Source organism: Triplophysa rosa, linkage group LG13, assembly GCF_024868665.1.
Source record: "Triplophysa rosa linkage group LG13, Trosa_1v2, whole genome shotgun sequence".
NCBI classification, from domain to species: domain Eukaryota; kingdom Metazoa; phylum Chordata; class Actinopteri; order Cypriniformes; family Nemacheilidae; genus Triplophysa; species Triplophysa rosa.
The window spans coordinates 8,175,940-8,198,054 of NC_079902.1; the positions used below are offsets into that span (position 1 = coordinate 8,175,940).

The following is a 22,115-nucleotide window of genomic DNA, read 5'->3' on the forward strand; positions in this document are numbered from 1 at the left end:
GATACAAAATGCAAACAGATACGATCAGATGACATGATTCTGAAAGAAAAACAGAGAAACCTAATAGAAACCATTACGGAAATTCTAATGGTTTCCATTAAAAACAGTATGAACCATAAATTCCTTTTTGTTTTGTGTTTTGGGCATTTCAACATCCCATCAATATAATCCATCACATACCAATAGAAACCATTTCTATTAAAACCAATACAATTCCCATTTTAACCATTAAATCCATTGAAATGTCTAGTGTTTTGGGCAGGGTTCGGTTGGTTTTTTTCAGGGCCAACATGCTGATTTAAGTAAACACTTTGCTTGTGTCAGCAACTTTATATAAATTATGTATTCATTTTCTGATTAAGTTACGAGTTTTAGAGTAATGTACTAAACTCATTACTCAAACTCACTTATTACACACAAGTCAAACAATTCGTCTTTTAAAGGTCAAAATTTCCCAAAGACTTTATAATTAGCAAACGTTTCTGACACTTCCAGGTTTTGTCTATCAATATAACCGTTACAAATTAACAACACTGTATGTGTGCTTGTTCACTTTTTGTTGTAGTTGTCTTTTTCTTTTATTGTTCGTAAATCTTGTTCACATGCAGATTTTGAATGCCCAAAGCAAAGTATGCTTTGGTTTGTAGTGCTATCTTGTGGTTGGTTATTAAGATATGAGGAAAAATGGTACAACAATATTGGTCATAATTTCCTCCACCTCATGTCATGTCAAACCGGTATTGCTTTCTTTTATCTGCAGAACACAAAAGAAGATATTTTGAAGAATGTTGGTAAATGAAAACCGTTGGACCCCATTGACTTTTTAGTCCATATAAAAGTCTATGGGGGCCAACGGTTGTCTGTACAATTTGATACTTTCGTTTGGCTTATTATTTAATGAGTCCCATTTAGCTCATCTTTAAAGTTTATGAATAACAATTACATCTTTACTCAGATCTCAATACCTTTGGCAAACAACGCAACAAATATAGCAAATATTATCATTCCTTTATGTGAGCAAACCACCATTACTTACAAATGAATTCACTTGTTTGGTAGCACTGCATTGACCTTCAGTAATACAGTAAAAACTTCCTCTGACAAACATGTTTATTCTACAAGTTGCAGATATTTAATCCTCAACATGAAAAAGCAACATATTTCAAAAGCTCAGAATGTTATTGAGCCCAGCAATTCATTTCAGTAACCTGATTTAGGCTATGCCATGATGTATTTAATACTTATTTCTCTATTAAGGCCAGTAATAACACAAACATATCGCTGATACAAACGCCCATAAACTGTGCGGTACAGACTCAGTTTGCACAAAAGCACTGTGTTTTTTAAACAAACAAAAAAACAAATACATTTAAAAGCTGAGCAAGTGCACATTTAAATAAAGCAACTCTTTTTTCATAATGAATATACTGAATACCTTATTGACTTATAATGGTTTAACATCTTGTTTGATTGGAAACTAACGTCATTACGGATTATAAATGAAGAGCACAAACAGCAAGCAAACTGCTTTCTTTGGAATGTATGCGTCCCAGTACTCATGCAAAATATGAAGCCATAACGGTCTTAGAAAAGTAGAGTTCATTTGTTCACTGATAAATCACATTCTTATACGTGTCAAAAGTGTGTAATGCAATATAAATAAATGATGCAATAAATATTTATCTAATTATTAGGATAAAAAACAATAAATCACTTGTAAATTGTCACAAAAATAAAACTGATTTCACTTTTCCTGGACAATCTTACGATTTTCCTTAACAAGATTGTCATATTCAGTTGGCCACCAAGTAGATCTCAAAGTAAAATCAGAAAGCCTCTTTCATTACTTCAAAAGGATGACCAAAGCTGCTCGAGCTAAGCAGCAACATAGAAAAAAGGCAACTGTATACACATTTGCGAGACAACTTTTGGACTTCCACGTAGTTGCCCCCCCACAGGCACTGAGGTAAAGACGGACCCCAAGACGCTCATGACTATACCATCTCATCATCACAGTTAGCCTCCCCCACCAGCAGAGAGTGCTTGGCCGGTTCACTGAAGACCATGCTGTTGAGAGAGTGTTTGTCTGAGCGCAGAGAGTTGATGGAGGCTCGGCTGTAGTTGACAAAACGGTCGAGCAGGCTGAGTTTGGGCGAGGGGCGGCGCAGCTCTCCCATGCCGATATGAACGCTGACATCTGAAAGGCTGCCTTGTCGTTTCGCCTGACCCAATCGCCTTTCCAGTTTCTCAGCGCTGGGTTTAGTGTAACTGGAAAAACAGAAAATGAGTGTGAAAGCACAGCCTAGTCAGGCCCCTACTTTACCCACACCAGCTGCCAATGTTTATTAAAATCTTTTATTATTAAGGGATTAAGATTTTTATGGTCTAATGTGATTGTCAGAAGAATCGCTCACCATTTCAGCATGAGGGAGGAGACCACCACAGAGACTGAGGAAGCAGCCATAGCAGCAGATCCCATCCATGGCTGCAGTACCAACCCCACAGGCATAAACACACCTGCACATATAGTAAAAACACCTGTTAATGCAACTCAACCAATAATAAACTGTAATGTCTGCTAGCTTAATTTGGTTAATGGTGTCGTTCACCCAAAAATGAAGATTCTGTCATCATTTACTCTCCCGCTTGTCATTTCAGACCTGTATGACTTTCTTTCTTCCGCAGAACAAGAAAGATGATATTTCGAAGAATGTTGTTAACGGAACAGCACCGACACCTATTGACTTCTATGGTATGGACACAAAACCAATGCAAGTGAATGGGTGTCGGTGCTGTTCGGTTAACAACATTCTTCGAAATATCATCTTTTGTGTTCTGCGGAAGGAAGTCATACAGGTTTGAGATGACAAGAGGGGGAGTAAATGATGACAGAATTATTATTGTTGGATGAACTATGGCTTTAAGTTGATTTTACCTGCAGCAATGGGAATTCCCACAAGATTGTAGATTAGTGCAAATACGAAGTTGATTCTGATTCGCTTTACTGTTTTCTTAGAAAGATCAATACTCCCAACAACATCAAGAAGATCGTTCTGTGACAAAAGAGTTAGAAAAAAAAGAAAAAGTTCATCAAAAAGACTGGGTCATGTTGAACTAAATGCTTTAAACAACATGTACAGTAACTGTCCAAAAAAATGTTTTTTTAAACAAAAGTATACACAGGTATATAATCACACACAAGGCACATCTACAAAGATAATTTGCCTTAAACATTAAAAACTATTGAAATTATTTTCTAAGATGGCTTTAAACTTGTGTACACTACTGTGTGTGCCTGTTCTGACTATGATAAGCTTTAACCACAAATTTATTCAACAAATCTAACCCAGCCGTTAGTGTCCATACCCTAATAAGCACCACATCAGCAGCCTCGATAGCTACATCAGTGCCTGTGCCGATGGCGATGCCGACATCTGCCATAGCCAACGCAGGAGAGTCGTTCACTCCATCACCCACCATGGCCACACGCTTTCCTGCTAGCTGGAGCTGCTCCACCTTCGCCACCTTGTGTGATGGCAAGACTTCAGCAAACACCTTCCTGATACCCACCTGGACAAAACACCACAGCAACCCCAGTTACGATTTACTGCTGCCACGAGGGCCAATAATATTTGACCCTGCTTGTGAAAACCCCGTTTAAAGGTCCAGTGTATGAAATTTAGCGGCCTCTAGTGGTGAGCTTGCGAACTGCAACCAACGGCTCACCTCATTCTTCACGCTCCCCTTCGAAGCACTACGGTGGCTGAGAGAGGATTAAGATGTTGTTACGTTTTCGCTCCTTTGCTGAAGGAGATAACGTATTTATGAAACTTGCTCTGTAGAGCAGTTTATCCGTTTAGGGCTACTGTAGAAACAACATGGCAAATTCCATGTAAGGGACCCGCAGTGTATGTAGAAATACCTCATTCTAAGGTCATAAAAACAACGCTTAATTATGTAAGGTCTTTATACACCTCTGAACACATAGTTATGGATATTATATTGCATTTCTGTCAAAATATCCTCTAAAAAATTACATATTGGTTAAGTCATTTTTTGTGATTTACTTTTTTCTACACAAAATCACCATACATAAAAAACATTCCGTAAAAATATAACCTTGATATCTTAAATATTGACTAAGACTATGTCAAATATTGAAATCAGTGAAATTAATGGTTGAAATAATTAGATTATGAGGCTTTAGCCTGGATTTCACATACAATGTCACATTTACTGGGAGATTAAGGGATGCTGTACCTGAGCAGCGATGGCTCTGGCTGTTTTGCTGTTGTCACCGGTCATTAGCACAACTTCCAACCCCATCGCTGTTAGAGTGTGGACGGCCAACTCAGCTTCAGGCTTCACTGTATCCGCTATAGCCACCATCGCACAAAGCTCACCTGAGAATAACACAGTCACACATGTTCACAGAATGAATTATATTGTTTCCAACACTGTACTTATCTCGTTTTTCACTCAATTAACACATTTATCTACAATTTGTTGAGCTTCAACTGATTTAAAAACCCTGTGTTGACATTTAGTGTTCAAACAGAAAGTTGTGGCACCACTTTTACCAGTGATGATGTCACTGCAGTATTTGCATACATAGATGAGTCTCAGTCACTCTCTCAATGTTTTCTCAAATTGTGTGGCAGAAAAGACAGAATTGTCCCTGCACTCACCGTCCACAGCTACCAGTACAGCGGTGCGTCCTCTTTTTTCATGTTCCGTCATGGCTTCATCTACATCCGCTTGCACCTGAAGCGCGTTTCTCTTCATCCACTCTCTGTTCCCTATCAGCACCGTGTATGAGGCCGACTGCACAACAGCTGAAACAGACAAACTGGTTTACCAGACCTCTCCAAGCCTTGTGAGCCTTACACCGTGTCTACACCACGACAAAAAGACAATGGAACGCATTAGAAAAAACATTACTGGTGTGCATCTTGAGACAAAACAGTGGCACTGACGTATTTTAGGATATTTTCAGTTAAGACAGCTCAAAGATTCATTTTATTTTTAATAGGGATGCACCGATATGTACATTTTGGCCGATAACGATAACCGATAATTCTTTAACATTGGAAGCCGATAAGGATATATAGTATCTAAATATTAATATAAAATTCCCTAAGACTGAAACAAAAGGCAAAAAGTGGACAACTGCTTTAATTTGAAAACATTTTCCGTGGAAAACAAGGTAACCATTAGTTACATATATATATATATATATATATATATATACTGTATATATATATAATATAATATATCGGCATACATTTTATTATCGCCCGATACCGATATGGTCGATAATTTATCGTGCATCCCTAATTTTGAAAAACGTTGTTAACTGGCACCCATTCACTTGCATTGGTTTGTGTCCATACAATAGAAGTCAATTGGAGCCGGCGCTGTTCGGTTACCAACTTTTTCAAAATATCTTCTTTAATATTGCTATCAGAATTACTTTGAATATACTGGAATTAGACACGTATTTACAAAATTCAAACCCTAGAGATGCGGTGACACTTACTGAGCGGCTGCCGGTCCATGATGAGCGGGTGTTCATCGGTGTGGGTTCTGGTATCGCTGATCTGGATCAAGAGAGAATCGTGCAGGTTCGTCTCACTGTCACTGTCTTCTCTCCTGAGCAAGTTCTCTGTGTTACTGACCAAACACCTGATCCCACAACCTGGCACCGCTTGAAAATCTGTACAGGTGCCAAGAGAGTCTGTGCCCAACTCCTGAACACAGAGGACCGTTGTTAATTTAAATGCCAAATACAGTCTTTCATACAAATCAGAAGTGGACAGTGAATACTGTACAGATCACTGCCATTTCAAACAGCTACACTGTCAACGCCATAAAACACACTTTACTGAAAATATTACAGAGAGAGCTGGTAAATAGACACTACAATTTCAATAAATATTCTTTTGTTAATGCTTGCAAAGTTTTTTTTTAAATACTGTATTTCTACATACTGTCTTTAGTGTTACTGTGTAAACAGTACTTAAAATGGTACATAAAAAATATCACCAATAAATATATACAGACGTGCTCAAATTTATGGGTACCCCCTCCACAGAAAATGAAGAATGCACAATTTTCTCTGAAATAACTTGAAACTGAAAAAAAGTAATTGGCATCCACCATTGTTTATTCCATATTTAAAAGAAATCAGACTTTGCTTTTGATTTTTTACTCAACATAATATAGTAAATAATAAAACAAATGAAAATGTCATGGACAAAAATGATGGGACCCCTAACCTAATATTTTGTTGCACAACCTTTAGAGGCAATCGCTGCAAGCAAACATTTTCTGTAGCTCTCAATGAGACTTCTGCACCTGTTAACAGGTAGTTTGGCCCACTCTTCCTGAGCAAACTGCTCCAGCTGTCTCAGGTTTGATGGGTGCTAGGGGTGGAGCCGAACCCGAATACGGTATTCGGAAAGGCACAAATAGCGTGTTTTTTACTAATACTTATTTCGAACAAATACTTTAAAAAATATTTTTATTCGGGAACAAGAAAAACTTTATATCAAAAAGTTGCGTTTTCTCATGAGACCGCAGTGCATGCCCGCATGAGTGAGTGAGTGACATTCAGGAGTCGGGGGGTGGGGGGTAAAAGAGGTGACTGACACAGGCTGCTCCACACAGCAACAGAGAAGGCTCGGCTGAGCGAAAAAAGACTTCACTGCGTGCATCACTATTTTTGTTGAATAGATTTTTGCACCTTAACTGGGTTCCGGAGGCAGTTTATAACTTTCGGGAAGCGGAGTTTGATCGGGAGATTATTCCATTACGCTGCATTATTGACGTTTGCAGTCGGGTGCTCTCATGTTCGCTCTGTTTACGTACACTATAACGTAAATTAGAAGTGTAACGCAAAAACACTGGATTTTTACGCCTATTTTGAATTTTACTCGAATACAAATACAAATACTTCCCCCCCTCAACAAATACAAATACAGATACAAATACCGGCTGCTTTGCACACCCTTAATGGGTGCCTTCTCCAGACTGCAAGTTTCAGCTCTTTCCGTAGATGTTCGATAGCATTCAGATCAGGACTCATAGAAGGCCACTTCAGAATAGTCCAATGTTTTGTTCTTATCCATTCTTGGGTGGTTTTAGCTGTGTGTTTTGGGCCATTATCCTGTTGGAGGACCCATGACCTGAGACTGAGACAGAGCTTTCTGACACTGGGCAGTACGTTTCGCTCCAGAATACCTTGATAGTCTTGAGATTTCATTTCAAGGCACCCTGTGCCAGATGCAGCCCCGAAACATAACAGAGCCTCCTCCATTTTTCACTGTAGGTAATGGTATGGTGTTCACTTCTTTGAAAGCTTGAGTTTTTCATCTGTGAACATAGAGCTGATGTGACTTGCCAAAAAGCTCCAGTTTTGACTCATCTGTCCAAAGGACATTCTCCCAGAAGGATTGTGGCTTGTCAATATGAATTTAACAAATTCCAGTCTGGCTTTTTGATGTTTTTCTTTCAACAGTGGAGTCCTCCTGGGTCTTCTTCCATGGAGCTCAAAAAGCGACGGATGGTGCGATGGCCTTGGTTCTTTTTCTACCATTCGCACTATCCTTCTGTTCAATCTGGGGTCGATTTTCCTCTTGCGGCCGCGCCCAGGGAGGTTGGCTACAATTCCATGGACCTTAAACTTCTTAATAATATTTGCAACTGTTGTCACAGGAACATCGAGCTCCTTGGAGATGGTCTTGTAGCCTTTACCATGCTTGTCTATTATTTTCTTTCTGAGCTCCTCAGACAACTCTATCCTTTGTTTTCTCTGGTCCATGTTCAGTGTGGTGCACACAATGATACCAAACGGCACAGTGACTACTTTTCTCCGTTTAAATAAGCTGAATGACTGATTACAAGATCGGATACATGTGTGATACTAATTAAAGAAACTAATTAGTTTGAAATATCACTATAATCCAATGATGTATTATCTTTTCTAAGGGGTACCAACAAATGTGTCCAGGCCATTTTAGAATATCTTTGTAGAATAAGCAATAATTCATCTCTTTCCACAGCTTCTTTGCTTTATTCTATGACATACCAAAGGCATGCAAGTATACATGATACAATAGCTTTTAATTTCACCACTCTTCAGGAGGAATGAAGCATTATTTCAATGAGCTGTAAAAGTACCAACAAATCTGAGCACGTCTGTATATAAATATATAGTTAGGATGAATTATTCTTCATTTACTAAAAGAATCATTGAAACACACTAAAGTCAAACCTGTTTGCAGTATTTGGTAATGGCAGCACCCAACGGATGTTCGCTGTTATTCTCCGCTGTGCCCATGATTGCCAGAAATTTCGAGCGTGGCATCCGATTCCCCTCCGCCAGCATCTTTACCTGGACCACTTTGGGTGCTCCATACGTGATGGTGCCAGTTTTATCGAAGACCACCGTCTGGATCTGAAAGCACAAACAAATTTATGACATGCCCTTCCTCTTCATGATCATCAAAGTTCAAGCTATACAAAAATCTGCGCTGACCTTGTGTGCCATTTCTAACGGTTCTCCACCCTTGATAAGAATTCCGTTCTGGGCCCCCACTCCAGTTCCCACCATCACCGCTGTCGGGGTGGCGAGACCCAGTGAGCACGGGCAGGCGATACACAGAACAGTGATGGAGGCCTGGAAGGCGAAGCGGATCACTGCCTCTGTCTCAGAGATGCTTTTATCATAACCCTGTAGAGACACACATTCGACATTTCAAGAGAGATTATCATTGCTGTCCTTCTAAAACCTTGTATCTCCATATTTCATGACTTTTTGCCATAAATCATTATTATTAGTCACCCTTTGTTTGTCACTGGGTTTTGCAAATATCTAACCAGTAAAAAGTATTAAAAAGTGCTTGTCAACTTTGACAAGTGTTTAATCATTTCAAAGGGACAGCGTTTTTTTTCCATTTCTTGAAAAACAGCGAATTTGTACATCCGAGGTTCTGTAAGGACACTGGCGATATCCTGGTCTAATATAATATGAAAACAACATGACTGCAAATGAAGCAAAATTTGAAAAATGCTCCCTGAAAAAAGATATATAGTTTATTTCTTAATGTGATTCTAGGCCTATACGTATTATAATACAATACATGTATTGCTTTGCATTATTTGATACAGCAACAGCACTGATGATGTCATCATGGACATAAAATGTAAAAATGTAATGTAAATAAATGTTATAATACATGGACCTGACAGAAAAATACATGCATCAAGCATTTATAAATGAATGCATAAGACAAACAAAAACCAAAACTAGTGCTCTAAAGAGACAGGCTGCACTTACAGGGAAATATTTCTCCACCAGTGGAAAGTTCACAAAGCCGATCAGAATCCAGGCTACCAGAGTGATGCCGGAGATCACCACAATGAAGGGAACAAAGTAGCCGCTGATCTTGTCTGCATATTGCTGAATGGGAGCCTGAATTTGGACCGATTTAAAAAAGGTTACTGTAAAAAAAAAATTCTCACGAAGCATTTTTGTCTTGTTCTCTAGTACAAATATCTAAAAATTCTTATAACAAAATAGGCTATATTTACTTGAAAGAGATATGACCCAAGATATTTTGTCTTATTTTATTAAAAAAAATTAAGAATTAATTTAGTTTATGTTTGAAACGAGCAAAAAAATATGCCAGTGGGTTAAGAAAAATAAACGTGAATTAGGTACTTTAAAAAGTTCAAACTAAATGCAAGTTTACTTGTCTTTCCCCACTGGCAGATTTTTTGATTGTTTTTAACAAACACGTCATTCATTTTTTGTAGTATTATGGAAAGATCGGTCCGAAGTGCTGGTGAAATTGTTTTATTTTACTTATGCATTTTCACGTTTTCATTGTAATATTATCTTTATTGTAATTTAAACTTTTTATGGTATTAAACCTATAACTTCACCTGACACAGATGTATAAAAAGTACAAGTCAATGAATCACAGATCATTTAAACATGAACCTGTGTTAATTTAAACATTCTCTTCCTGTTACATGAAATGAAACATGTTCAGATGCTAAGCAAACAGACACACCTTTGAGGTCTGAGCTTCCTCTACGAGTTTGACGATCTGAGAGAGGGTGGTGTCCATGCCCACGTGAGTGGCTTTGATCAGCAGAGAGCCATTCTGATTTATAGAGCCTGCGATGACCGTGCAACCCGCCTTCTTAGTCACGGGCATGGCTTCACCTACACCACATAGAAAACAACCATTACAACCATTTAAACATGTCCGACAAGAAAGATTAGGATTCAGGGTCAGGGATTTGTTTAATTTTGGTGATGAAGTTTCACACAAGCATTACAAAAACAACAATTATCCATTAGCCTCCATTCAAAGCATTTGTGCTGCTGGATAGAAAAGTGTCCTTTCTAACCCGTAATGAGAGACTCGTCTGCCATGGAGTGCCCTTCAATCACTCGACCATCTACTGGAAATTTCCCTCCAGGCACAACCTTCACAATATCTCCCCTCTGTACCAGCTCCACATCCACCTGCTCCTCACTGACACAGAGGAAGAGAAATAGACATCATGTGCTTTCGTTTCAAAGGAAACAAACCAAATATTTGCGTTTCTACAAGGAAACACCAGTGCTTGCAATGCAGTAAGTGAGGAGCGTTACGGTGTTGAGGCTTTGGTTTTATGTAAATGAAATCAGAGAGGCTCTGCTGTTGCCATGACAACAGTAGGAGTTTGTTTTCTGTCGGATGTAAATGAGAATCAACACATAAAGCCCCTTTGTAGTGCACTGGCAACTCACGATCGATAGATAGATAGAGAGCCAGACAGACATGATTAGTATGCAAATAGTATATAATGATGTCATCACTGCTGGTAGTTAAAGGATGGAATCTTCTTCCTGTTCTTCATTCTCCTCATTTTTTGACATGAGGAAGAAACCAAAAACATGTCTTGCAAGCACTGTATTTACATGAAACAGAAAACAAATTCAAACCTTAACACAGACATATCAGCATTCAAGGTAACAACTGTGGCCTCTGTTGCTTGTAAAGACATCAGCTTGGACAGAGCCTCCGAGGTCTTACTCTGTGATCAAAGACAAAGCAACAAAACCGCATTTCCGTACAATAGAACAATCGAGGAAACTAAGATTACGTTACATGCGGGCAGATGAAGAACTTGTTTAACTAGAAATGCTTGCTCACGTCTTTACGGTCGTGAGATGTGATAAGTACCTTAGCAATTTGCTCCAGCCATCTGCCCAGCGAGATGAACACAAACAGCATGGGCGGCGTGTCGAAGAAGGTGATGGGATTCACTTTTGCCTTCTCTACCATAGCAACCAGAAGAATCACTACAGAGTACGTGAAGGCTATGGTGGTGGCCAGTACTATAAGCACATCCATATTGGCCGTCCGGTGCTTGAGAGCCTTATAGGCTTGAACATAGAAGTAACGTCCACCAATAAACTGCAGTTAAAAAAGAAATATACCAAGATATCTTAGAAACTTTTGTATTTGCATATTACATGAAAGTTAAGGCGGCGGCATTTCCTCCAACAGTGTATTAGAATAGAAGTGGAACAGACCTGCACAGGGACACAGAAAAGGAAGGAGACAAGATTCATGATGGAGAGGCCCGGCAAAAGCTGTCTCTCCAGGAACATTGAGGAGTGGTACTTTTCTCTGTCCTCTGCTGTGGCGTTGTGTTGGTGCGACGTTTCGATCTTGTGATCAACTATAATCATGTACATCATCATGCCCATAACAGGCACGCAGAAAAACAAACTGATGAGGAACGACCTTCTCCACCTGAGAGAAGAGGGGAAAGACTACTTACGTACAAATACCCAAAGAAAGTTTTTCAAAATATTTGAAGACATCAGCAGTCATATTTCTCTGATAATTTTAACAAACAGATCATTTCCTCACGCATTTTTTCCTCGTGTACTTACTGTCGAATCTCTTGACTGTGATCCAGGTGACTTCCGGTGCGATCTTTCTTCACCAGAGAGGCCTCGAATCCCAAATTCTATTCGTCAAAATACGCCGTTTTATATATTTTATGTAAGAACACACATCATAGTACATAACTTAACCTCGTAATGAAACACACGACAACAAGTTACAATTCAAGTGAGATTTTCTCAACTTCTTTTCTATCCACTATGGATATGCCTTATATCCACAATACAGCTCATCAGATTTTAGAAGACAGCTAATAACAACAATTATTCATTTCAGTGTGTTGTATGTTTGTAAATTTACTTTAATCCATTGGATTACATCTCGGGGCCCGGTCACCTCTGGGTCATACTTGATGTGTGCTTTATTAGTTGCCAGGGCAACAGAAGCATAGACCACACCTTTCCGTTTCATCAAGTTAGACTCAATTTTGTGAACACAGGAGGCACATGTCATCCCTCTGACCTAGTAGAAAAAACACACGCTGTCCACACATTTTTTTTTTATAGAAACTGGGTCAAAAATCTATGTGAGGGCCTGCTGACATACTAACCACAAGCTCCACGACTCCATCCGAGCCATCGTAATCCTCCATGACTGTGGCAGTAAAACCAAGGTCTCTGATACACTCCGCTATACTCTGAGGATCAGTGATGGAGGGGCTGTACCGAACCTCAGCTTTACTGGCCATCAGTGCTACCAAAACAGAATGAATCCCTAAGGAAATAATCAATGACGTCAAATTCATTTTGTAAGAAATCCTTTATATATTTACAATCTGCTCTAAAGCAATAAGGTCAATGAAGATGTTGGGCTGAGAAAATGTCAACAATAATATTTAGATCGTTTAATACTAAACAGAATATTTGATCTTATATCACCTAATCATTATCTTCTAATAACAAATTGACTATTTGATCCAAAATTGTACCAACTTCAATGTTTCTATTACACCAATTTCTGTCACAACCTATATTAAAAGATCTGGGATGGACCTTTTTCACGTTTATGGGTTTCTCAGAAGCAGAAGTCATCATAGTTGGGTAAACTTCTTTAGCGGTGAACGGGAGACTATCACAAATATATTTTTTGCATTCTCATTTGCTCAAATAGCAAAATAAAAACTCAAAGAGAGTGTTTTCACTACTTTCAATCAAATAAAATAAAATCTGCGTCTGATAACGGCAGTCAAAAGAGAGAAGGATGTCAAATTTAACGTGACTTCCATAGACGCACTGCAAAAAATGACTTTCTTACTTAGTCTTTTTTTCTTGTTTTCCAGTGAAAATGTCTACAAATTCTTGAATCAAGATGCATTTTCTTGATGAGCAAAATGACCTAAGAAAATAAGTCTTGTTTTTAGTAAAAAAAATGAAATTTCAGTGAATTTGTGCTTAAAACAAGCAAAAAAATCTGCCAATGGGGTAAGAAAAATAATCTTGAATTAAGGTTGACCTTTTTCTTAGTCACTCAATTCAAGTTTATTTTTCTTACCCCATTGGCAGATTTTTTTGCTTGTTTTAAGCACAAATTCACTGAAATTTCATTTTTTTTACTAAAAACAAGACTTATTTTCTTAGGTCATTTTGCTCATCAAGAAAATGCATCTTGATTCAAGAATTTGTAGACATTTTCACTGGAAAACAAGAAAAAAAGACTAAGTAAGAAAGTCATTTTTTGCAGTGCGCTGTTTAAGACACCCCCTGGCATTAGCGTTAACTATTTTTTTGTAATTTGATGCAAATGTAATATAAAGGTGTGGTGTTATAAACGTGCATACATTTATTTTTATTAAAATATAAAAAACTTGAGGATTTACGATGCTGATGACCGTTGAATGCGTCATCACAGGCTTGTGAAAAAGGTCCATTACCTTGCTCGTTCTTCAGGTTCCTCTCAATGTTGGCCACGCAGGAGGCACAGGTCATCCCTCCGACCTGAATAAAACATTTAGAAATGGTGTTTGTTGAAGCCTCAGCATCACTGTCCACTTCGTTCTCTTTCGCAGCTGACCAGACTGGAGATATGGATGTACTGCGGACAGACGGAGCTGACGGCGATGGGCTCTTGACCACTGAAGGCACCAATGAATTTGTCTCTGGTGCACGAAAGGGTAAAAGTTGAGTGGATTATTTAGAACACATCTCAAGTTACAAAATGACAGTAAACACAAGACAAGTCAAGTGAAGAGTGCAGGTCTAGAGCTTGATTGATATTTATCGTTGCTTATGTACAGTTATGTACATCGTAATTATGTTTTCATAAGCTGGAGCTTCCTAGAAAGACATCAAGGCAGTATAAACCTCAACTTTTACAATTTATCGAATATGCTTATAACAAATTCAACTCATCGATTTATTAAAATATTATTTAAAATTTTAGCCCATAGCAATGATTAAATATTGTTAAGAAAATTTCTGCATTTCTTCATACACCTTTAGTTAGAAAATGTTGTTATGGTCTTAGACATGTGTATTGAATAATACAACATATCGCGATTACGAATGTGTACAATATTGTTATCACACTTCAATACTGTGAATAATTAGAAGTACTTTATTATCAGAGCTGATCAGAGTTCAAAAATGCATAGCCTATTAGCTTCTTTTCCATCACCCAGAGCGACCAAAGCATAAGAATAGAAAGAATAGAAAGTCAAATATTATACATTTTTATCAGGAATAAAACATGCCAGAAAAAAAACTTTATTATTCTTTCTCTATTATTCTTTATTATTACGATTCTTTATTATTGTGTAGTGTTCTTTTGCATTTAAATCTATTTGAAACATGTGGTTACTTTATACATTTATAGTTTATTTTATATAATTCTTTTTTTATTTTTATAATTTTTATATGAAATATTTTAATTATTTTTTATATTTTAAGTTGTCAAACTTGTTATCAAGAGGACAATACTGACATTTTTAATCGGTTACAAAATCCAATACCTTGATAAAAGTTCCAGCAATTATTGTGTTCGATACCGAATTTCTTTTTAAGTATACCATCACAAGCCTAATTATGAGAAACAAATGAATCAAGGACATCTAAACATTTGACTGGTAGTATAAGGGGGCAGACATTGTAAAGGATGTGAAATAACTACAGGATGTGGAATAAAACAAACTCACCGGGCAGAAAAGCATCAAAGCCCATGTCCTCTATGGCGGCCCTCAGTTCCTCAGGTGTAGTCACCAAAGGGTCATACTCAAAGGTTCCCTGATGATTGGCCAATGACACTCGGGCTGATCTAACTCCTTTCTTCTGTGACATCACACCCTCGATGGACTGAACGCAAGATCCACAGGTCATACCCTCAATGTGAACCTCTGCCACCGACACCAGCGGCTGGAGGAAGCTTGGCTCTGGAGAAGGCAAAATGTTCTGTTGAGTGACAAACTGAACCTTAAATTTCCCTGGAGGCAGAGCCTCAATGGCTTTCTGTAGCTCTGCTGTTGAAACTTGTTTTGGGTTGTGTTGAATCGAAGCTTGTCCGTTCTCCAAGGACACAACCACCGAACTCACTCCTGCCAGCTTAGATATATTGTCCTGAATATTTACTACGCAAGAGTTGCAGTGCATTCCTGTAACCTGAAACATTGTAGTGATAGTGGAGTCCGTGATCAGCTCTGAAAGCTTCTCCTCCGGCGAGGAGACGGTCTCTTTGGGAGCATTGCGCAAGCGCTCCACTTCGCTGGCAGAAAGCTTTAATTGACGAGGTTTTGACCTAACAATGGCCTTGAAACCAGTCACTTCAATCTGGTTCACAATCTCCTCCACTGAGATGATGTAAGGCAGGTAAAAAACTGTGGCTTCTTGGGAGTCTAGAGAGACTGTAAGAATAGAAACAAAACAATTATCAATCTTTAAGGCGTGTTATTAAAAATACAATATGGCAGGTTTGCAGTTAATGATGCCAAAAGCTGAAATGTATAGGATTTTTTATATTTACTTAGAAAGATTTAATAAGATCTAGTAAAAATTCTGTCATTTATTCACGCTCATGTCATTCAAATTCTATATGACTATATTTTTCTGTGGAACACAAAAGAAGATATTTTTGAGAAATGTCTCGGTGGTTTTGTGTCCATACGGTAGAAGTGAAGGGGTACCGCTAATGTTCAGTTACCAACATTCTTCAAAATATCTTTTGTGTTCTACAGAAGTCATACAGGTTTGGAATGACATGAGTGTGACGTAATGAACATGTTAATTTTGGGCTGAACTATCCCTGGCTTTATGCAAGATGACAGAAACAGGCAGTTCATCGTGATCACGTGAAGGAAACGTACAGATTGTGTAACATCCCTTACAGTGAGGGAAATAAGTATTTGATCCCCTGCTGATTTTGTAAGTTTGCCTACTTACAAACAAATGAAGGGTCTATAATTTTTATGGTGGGTTTATTTTAACTGATAGACACAGAATATTTAAAAAAATCAGGGGAAAAAAATGTTATATAAAGGTTATAAATTGATTTGCATTTCAGTCAGTGAAATAAGTATTTGATCCCCTACCAACTAGCAAGAATTCTGGCTCCACAGATTGGTTATGTGCCTATATGGACCACAGATTAGTCCTGTCACTTTAAGAAAGTACTCCTAAATCAGCTTGTTATGTATATAAAAGATGCCTGCCAACAGAATCTGTATCTTCCAGTTCAACCTCTCCACCACCATGGTCCAGACCAAATAGGTTTTAAAGGATGTCAGCTACAAGATTGGAGACCTGCACAAACCTTGAATAGGCTACAGACAGAAGCTTGGTGAGAAGGAGACAACTGTTGGTGTGATTATTTGGAAATAGAAGATATACAAAATAACTATCAAATGCCCTTGTTCTGGAGCTCCCTGCAATATTTCCCCAATGGGGTAAAGATGATCATGAGAAAGGTTAAAGATCAGCCCAGAACTACACGGAAGAAGCCTGTTAATGATTTCAAGACAGTTGGGAACACAGTTAGCAAGCAAAACATTGGTAACACATTGGTAACACGCTATGCCACAGTAGACTGAAATCCTGAAGCACCCGCAAGGTCCTCCTGCCCAAGAAGGCCCGCCTGGCTCGTCTTAAGTTTGACAATGAACATAAAAATGATTCAGAAAAGGCTTTGGCGAAAGTGCTGGCACTGCTGTGAGACCAAAATGGACTCCTGTGTTTGGAGGGAGAGAAATGCTGACTATGAGCCCAAGAACATCATGTCTACAGAGAAGCACAGTGTTGGAAACATTCTGCTTTAGGGCTTTTTCTCTGCTACAGGTATACAGGATGACTTCACCGCATTGAGGGGCTGAGGGACGGGCCCATGTACCGTAAAATCTTGGACGAGAACCTCCTCCCCTTAACTAGGTCACTGAAGATGGGTCATGGATGAGCCTTTAACATGACAAAGACGCAAAACATATTGCCAAGACAACCAAATAGTGGCTTAAGGAGAAGCACATTAAATGTCCTAGCCAGTCTCTAGACCCTAGTCCTATAGAACCTCTGTGAAGGAGGCTAAAACTCCAATTTGCTGAGCGACAGCCAAGAAACCTTAAAGATTGACAGAGGAGTGGACTAAATGTATCCGGACACATGCGCAAACCTGGTGACCAACTATCAGAAATGTCTGACCTCTGTGCTTGCCAACAAGGGTTTCTCCACAAAGTACAAAGTTATGTTTTGCTTGGGGATCAAATACTTATTTCACTGACTGAAATGCAAATCAATTTATAACCTTTATATAACATTTTTTTCCCCTGATTTTTTTTAATATTCTGTGTCTATCAGTTAAAATAAACCCACCATAAAAATTATAGACCCCTCATTTGTTTGTAAGTAGGCAAACTTACAAAATCAGCAGGGGATCAAATACTTATTTCCCTCACTGTATCTAGAATTCCTGACAGTACAGTGTCAATGAGTAATAACATATAAACTTCCCAATGCAAAATACCATTTACCAGAAAATGTGAAAGTTTAACTTGATGACACCGTTACTCAAACTCGGATAATTGTCACAAGCCTCATCAAAACGTGATACCTTTAATCTTCTCGACCCCTTTCATCTTCCCAATCTTGCCCTCAATGGTAGTGGTGCAGGACAGACAGACCATTCCCTCAATGCGCATTTTGACTTGTTCCACCCTACAGTTGCTGCGTGAGGCAGACCCTTCCAGTAAACCGGCTGCTGGGCTGCGAATCCCATCAGGAACCAGACAGCTCATCACCTCCCTCAGCTGTTCCACAGTGACCAAAGATGGGACAAACGTGACAGCCAGGCCGTGGTTATCAGCGCTCACCTGAGTCCCAACCACCCCTTTCATCTGGGCCAGTGTGCTCAGGGCCTGCTGGATAGAGTCTATGGTGCAACCCGCCTTGGTGAAGACCTTGGTTTCTGTTGGAACTGCCATTGGTGCGGTGTCTGTCAGACTGGACTCAAAGCCCATATCATCAATGGCCTCAGCTAAGGATTCTGGAGTGTGGTGAGTTTGGTCATATATGACTGTTGCATTGTTCAGCTCCAAGGAAACCTGTGGAATGAAAAGAGATCAAAATGTACTGATGTGTGGAACACAATGGCATATGTGCTTGCATACATTTTTACATTGATAAGCCGATAAGAACCTTTTTTATGCAAACCTAAGAAATTTCAGGATAGTTCACTCTATTCTTTTATCATTTTGTCATCCTTACGTCATTTCAAATCTGTTTGGCCTTCTTTCTTCTGCAGAACACAAAAGAAGATATTTGGAATAACGCTGGTAACCAAACAACATTGACCCCCCATTGACTTCCATTGTATGAACACAAAACCATAGAGACATTTCTCAAAATATCTCATGTGTTTCACAGAAATAAAGAGTCATATACATGTTTTGAACCACATGACCACATGAGGGTGAATAAATGATGACAGAAGTTTTATTTTGGGGTGAACTATCCCTTTAAGGCCACGCTATATTGTGAGTATTGACACAGCTTAAGGGTTGCAGACACAACGTGGCCTCTGGTACCTTGCTTAATGACATCATTATAAAGAGCAACACTTTGTGCTTTGAAGAAAATGAATTTGTCTTATGGTGGACCCAACGTGAATCCTCATGCAGCTCACAATGTTGAGTCACACTATCATGAGACCCTTAAACCCTGACTTCCACATATAGAGACAGCAGGAAGTCTGTTTCCACACAATAAGCACAATTCTTGACTAACTTGTCCTTTTTGGCTCAGTGAATGTTTCTGTGTTCAGTTTTTGGTATTAGACGGCACTGGTCAATAGTAATATCGCCAGTCCCTGTTTTAAAAAGGTTAAAACAACATCTTACACAAATGATTCAATTTTGTGCTCATTTGACCCGTGTCTGCAGGGTAACTGTGGTTTTAAGGGAAAGGGCAGGATGAATTAGGAACAATTAGGTTGTGACTTGAAGTTCAACATAGGAGAGGCTTTCTTCAATTATGTGCCAGTGGCTGGAGGGGATGCTCTCTGGTTAATGTTATTACTAGTTTATATTGCTGTCGAAGTGCTTTCTCAGCCACCCAAAGGGCCCTGGAGCCTGTACCATGAATGTAGCTGAACAATCTCAGGGTTACAGGATTAGTTTTGGGTTGAAAAAAAACAAACCAACGTGATCAAGCTCTGTTGGTATCATGAAGCAGCTCAAAGAGTTTCTTTTGTGTCAACTCAAGCTTCGATCCTCAAGCTAAGATTAGTTCACGCGCACATGAACGACTGACGTCGGCATCGCAAAACCAATCGCGTTCAACATGGATAGAGGGAGTTCCATATGTTTCTCAAGAAATAATTATGTGCAAATATTAGTAACACAAAATTTTTTATTTTATTTTTATTTTAATTATTAAAAAGAACTAGCCATTGTAACATGCACTGTGAATTAGCTGTGTCATTTAAATGTAAATTTGCTCGCAGCTGATTGGTTCAGTTTTGGTGGGAGATCTCTAATCTATATAACCGGCTCTGGAGCATTTTAGCCGTGCAGCGTAAATCACCATGGCGATGAACACAGATTAAAGGGGTCATATGGCACAAATATGTGTTTTCCTGAATTCAGAGAGGCGGGGCAAAGAGGAGATACAAACATGACCGGTATGTATAAAATACAGCGTTTTTGAACCTTAAATTGTGTATTCACATTGCATTACATCTAAAACAAGCGATAATATTCGTTTTAGCCATGTTATATGACGCCTTTAAAACAGAGCTACTATCATGGTACCCAAAACCCAGGGTTGGTGCAAACTAATCCTAAATTTACCTAGCTAGCCACCTACACCGGCTTTTAGGTACAGACCCCTGGTGTCTAGTATCATACAATGATTCATGGAAAAAAGACACCTGGAAATTTAATCTGTAGCCCAGCGGGGTTTATATTTGTTTGTTTAAGCACAAACGCTTAAATTTGCAACGATTAGCCCATAAAATGTGTAAATAATGAACAAGAACATATGGACGAAACCAGAACAAGCTCAGAGAGACATACTACAAAGGCCTACAGAATAATTCCCTTTCAGTTAACTTGTATATAAATGTAAAAGTATATAAGAGTGTTAAATTACATATTATGACTTTGTGTCTGGTGGGACTGGTTTTATTAAAATCCTCACCTGTATATGAATGACACCTGGCAGACCCCCGATTCGTCCCTCGATGGACTGGACACAAGAGCCACAGGTCATACCCTCAACCCCCAGACTAACACGACACCAGTTCAGCGCCATACCTGCTCTGAAAGATCAAAGCACACAGATGTGCATGTTATCACATGAATAAACAACATCTTTAACACATCAGGACAACAAACACATGTGGTTGTTGTAGAATAAACAAACACAACTTTATTCTGCAGTCACACGAGAATACCACCAAAAGCCAGTAAGTTGATTAAGAAGTTGTCATACAGGATGACTTACAAGGTTTTGTGACCTGTGAGATCAAAGTTATTGCCCTCTATATTTCTATGCCATGGAGTTTACATGGAACTAGAAACAATACGTGACTAAGGCAACGTACACTGCAATAAATCAATATTTACAGATATTTACATCACAAGCCTGTTGATCTATTTATATAATCTATTTAAATGCTTTTAAAACAGAACTGCGATGTTTATTTTTTAGTCTTAAATAGTTTTTTACTGTCACATTATGATGAAAGATAATTAGTAACAATTAAAACTAATAACGTCTCATTATCATTAACATTTCCTGACGAATATTAATCAATTACTGACAACTAAAAAGGTTAAGTTGCACGTTATTCTAATTACTGTACGGTATTAATCACTTCAAGCTTGTAATAAAGTGTTTTTACAAATAGTAAAAACTACCTTTTTACAGCTCCGATTCGGAAAACGTTATTCAGGCATAGATTTGGAGTCTTTCGCAAATGTAACATGCAACACGTCTCCAAATCTGAACCGTCTGCCCTGAAGCTAACACAAACAGTTACGTTATAGATACACACAGAGCATGAAACTGTGATATATGTTCTTTACCTTTTATGCGATGTGGCGATCCAGCCTCACACCGTTAACGTTGCCTACACTTGTTTTCGGGCAGTTTCACTGTCACTTTTCACGCCGACAGCAGTTAGCTGGCTAACATATATTTTCCCAGTTTCTAGTAGGTTTTACGTTCTTAATTGCTGAAAATATGCCTACATCGATCAAACCACACGCGTGTGTAATATCTACACACAGCAGGAGAGCGTATCCTTACAAATGTCACGCTGGAGATTGTTAAATCCATGCGGAATGTTCGGTTTTTACACAAACCACAGCGTATGGCTTTCCATGGAGTACTCGAGAACATCAACCACTGCCGCGAAATGCGCAGACGTAAGCGACGTCGTGGCAGATTCGATGACCTCAGCAATGCGTAACCTGCGCGATACTTTGAAAAATAATGACCACAAGTTAATTATATAAAAAAATGGATATATTAGATAATACGTTACAATACAAAGTCAAACATGTAATTGACAAACTAAGAACTTTTGTTTTCTTTTTCATAATCATTTATTATATGTTTTAGGTCAAATGTCTGGTTTAAAAAGTATTTTTATCTGGTGGATTAACATGTTGGTTCACATACATTAACCTGTCTTGAAGTAATGTAATGTAAATTACTGAAAATG

General features: G+C 38.6%; 1 protein-coding gene across 1 annotated transcript; it reads right to left on the reverse strand.

Annotated features, from left to right (window-relative positions):
* Window positions 1-810: 810 nt before the first annotated feature.
* atp7a (ATPase copper transporting alpha) lies at window positions 811-21,793 on the reverse strand. Its single transcript, XM_057349630.1, has 23 exons — window positions 21,475-21,793; window positions 20,585-20,705; window positions 18,000-18,489; window positions 15,106-15,807; window positions 13,846-14,070; window positions 12,526-12,689; window positions 12,276-12,437; window positions 11,963-12,039; window positions 11,597-11,819; window positions 11,244-11,477; window positions 11,003-11,094; window positions 10,423-10,550; window positions 10,080-10,234; window positions 9,341-9,475; window positions 8,540-8,734; window positions 8,276-8,458; window positions 5,540-5,750; window positions 4,689-4,835; window positions 4,261-4,403; window positions 3,367-3,570; window positions 2,936-3,053; window positions 2,415-2,517; window positions 811-2,268 (listed from the first exon to the last, which is right to left on the reverse strand). Exons 2-23 carry the CDS (start codon window positions 20,696-20,698, stop codon window positions 1,995-1,997), a joined length of 4,479 nt encoding a protein of 1,492 aa, XP_057205613.1. The 5' UTR covers window positions 20,699-20,705; window positions 21,475-21,793; the 3' UTR covers window positions 811-1,994.
* Window positions 21,794-22,115: the final 322 nt, after the last annotated feature.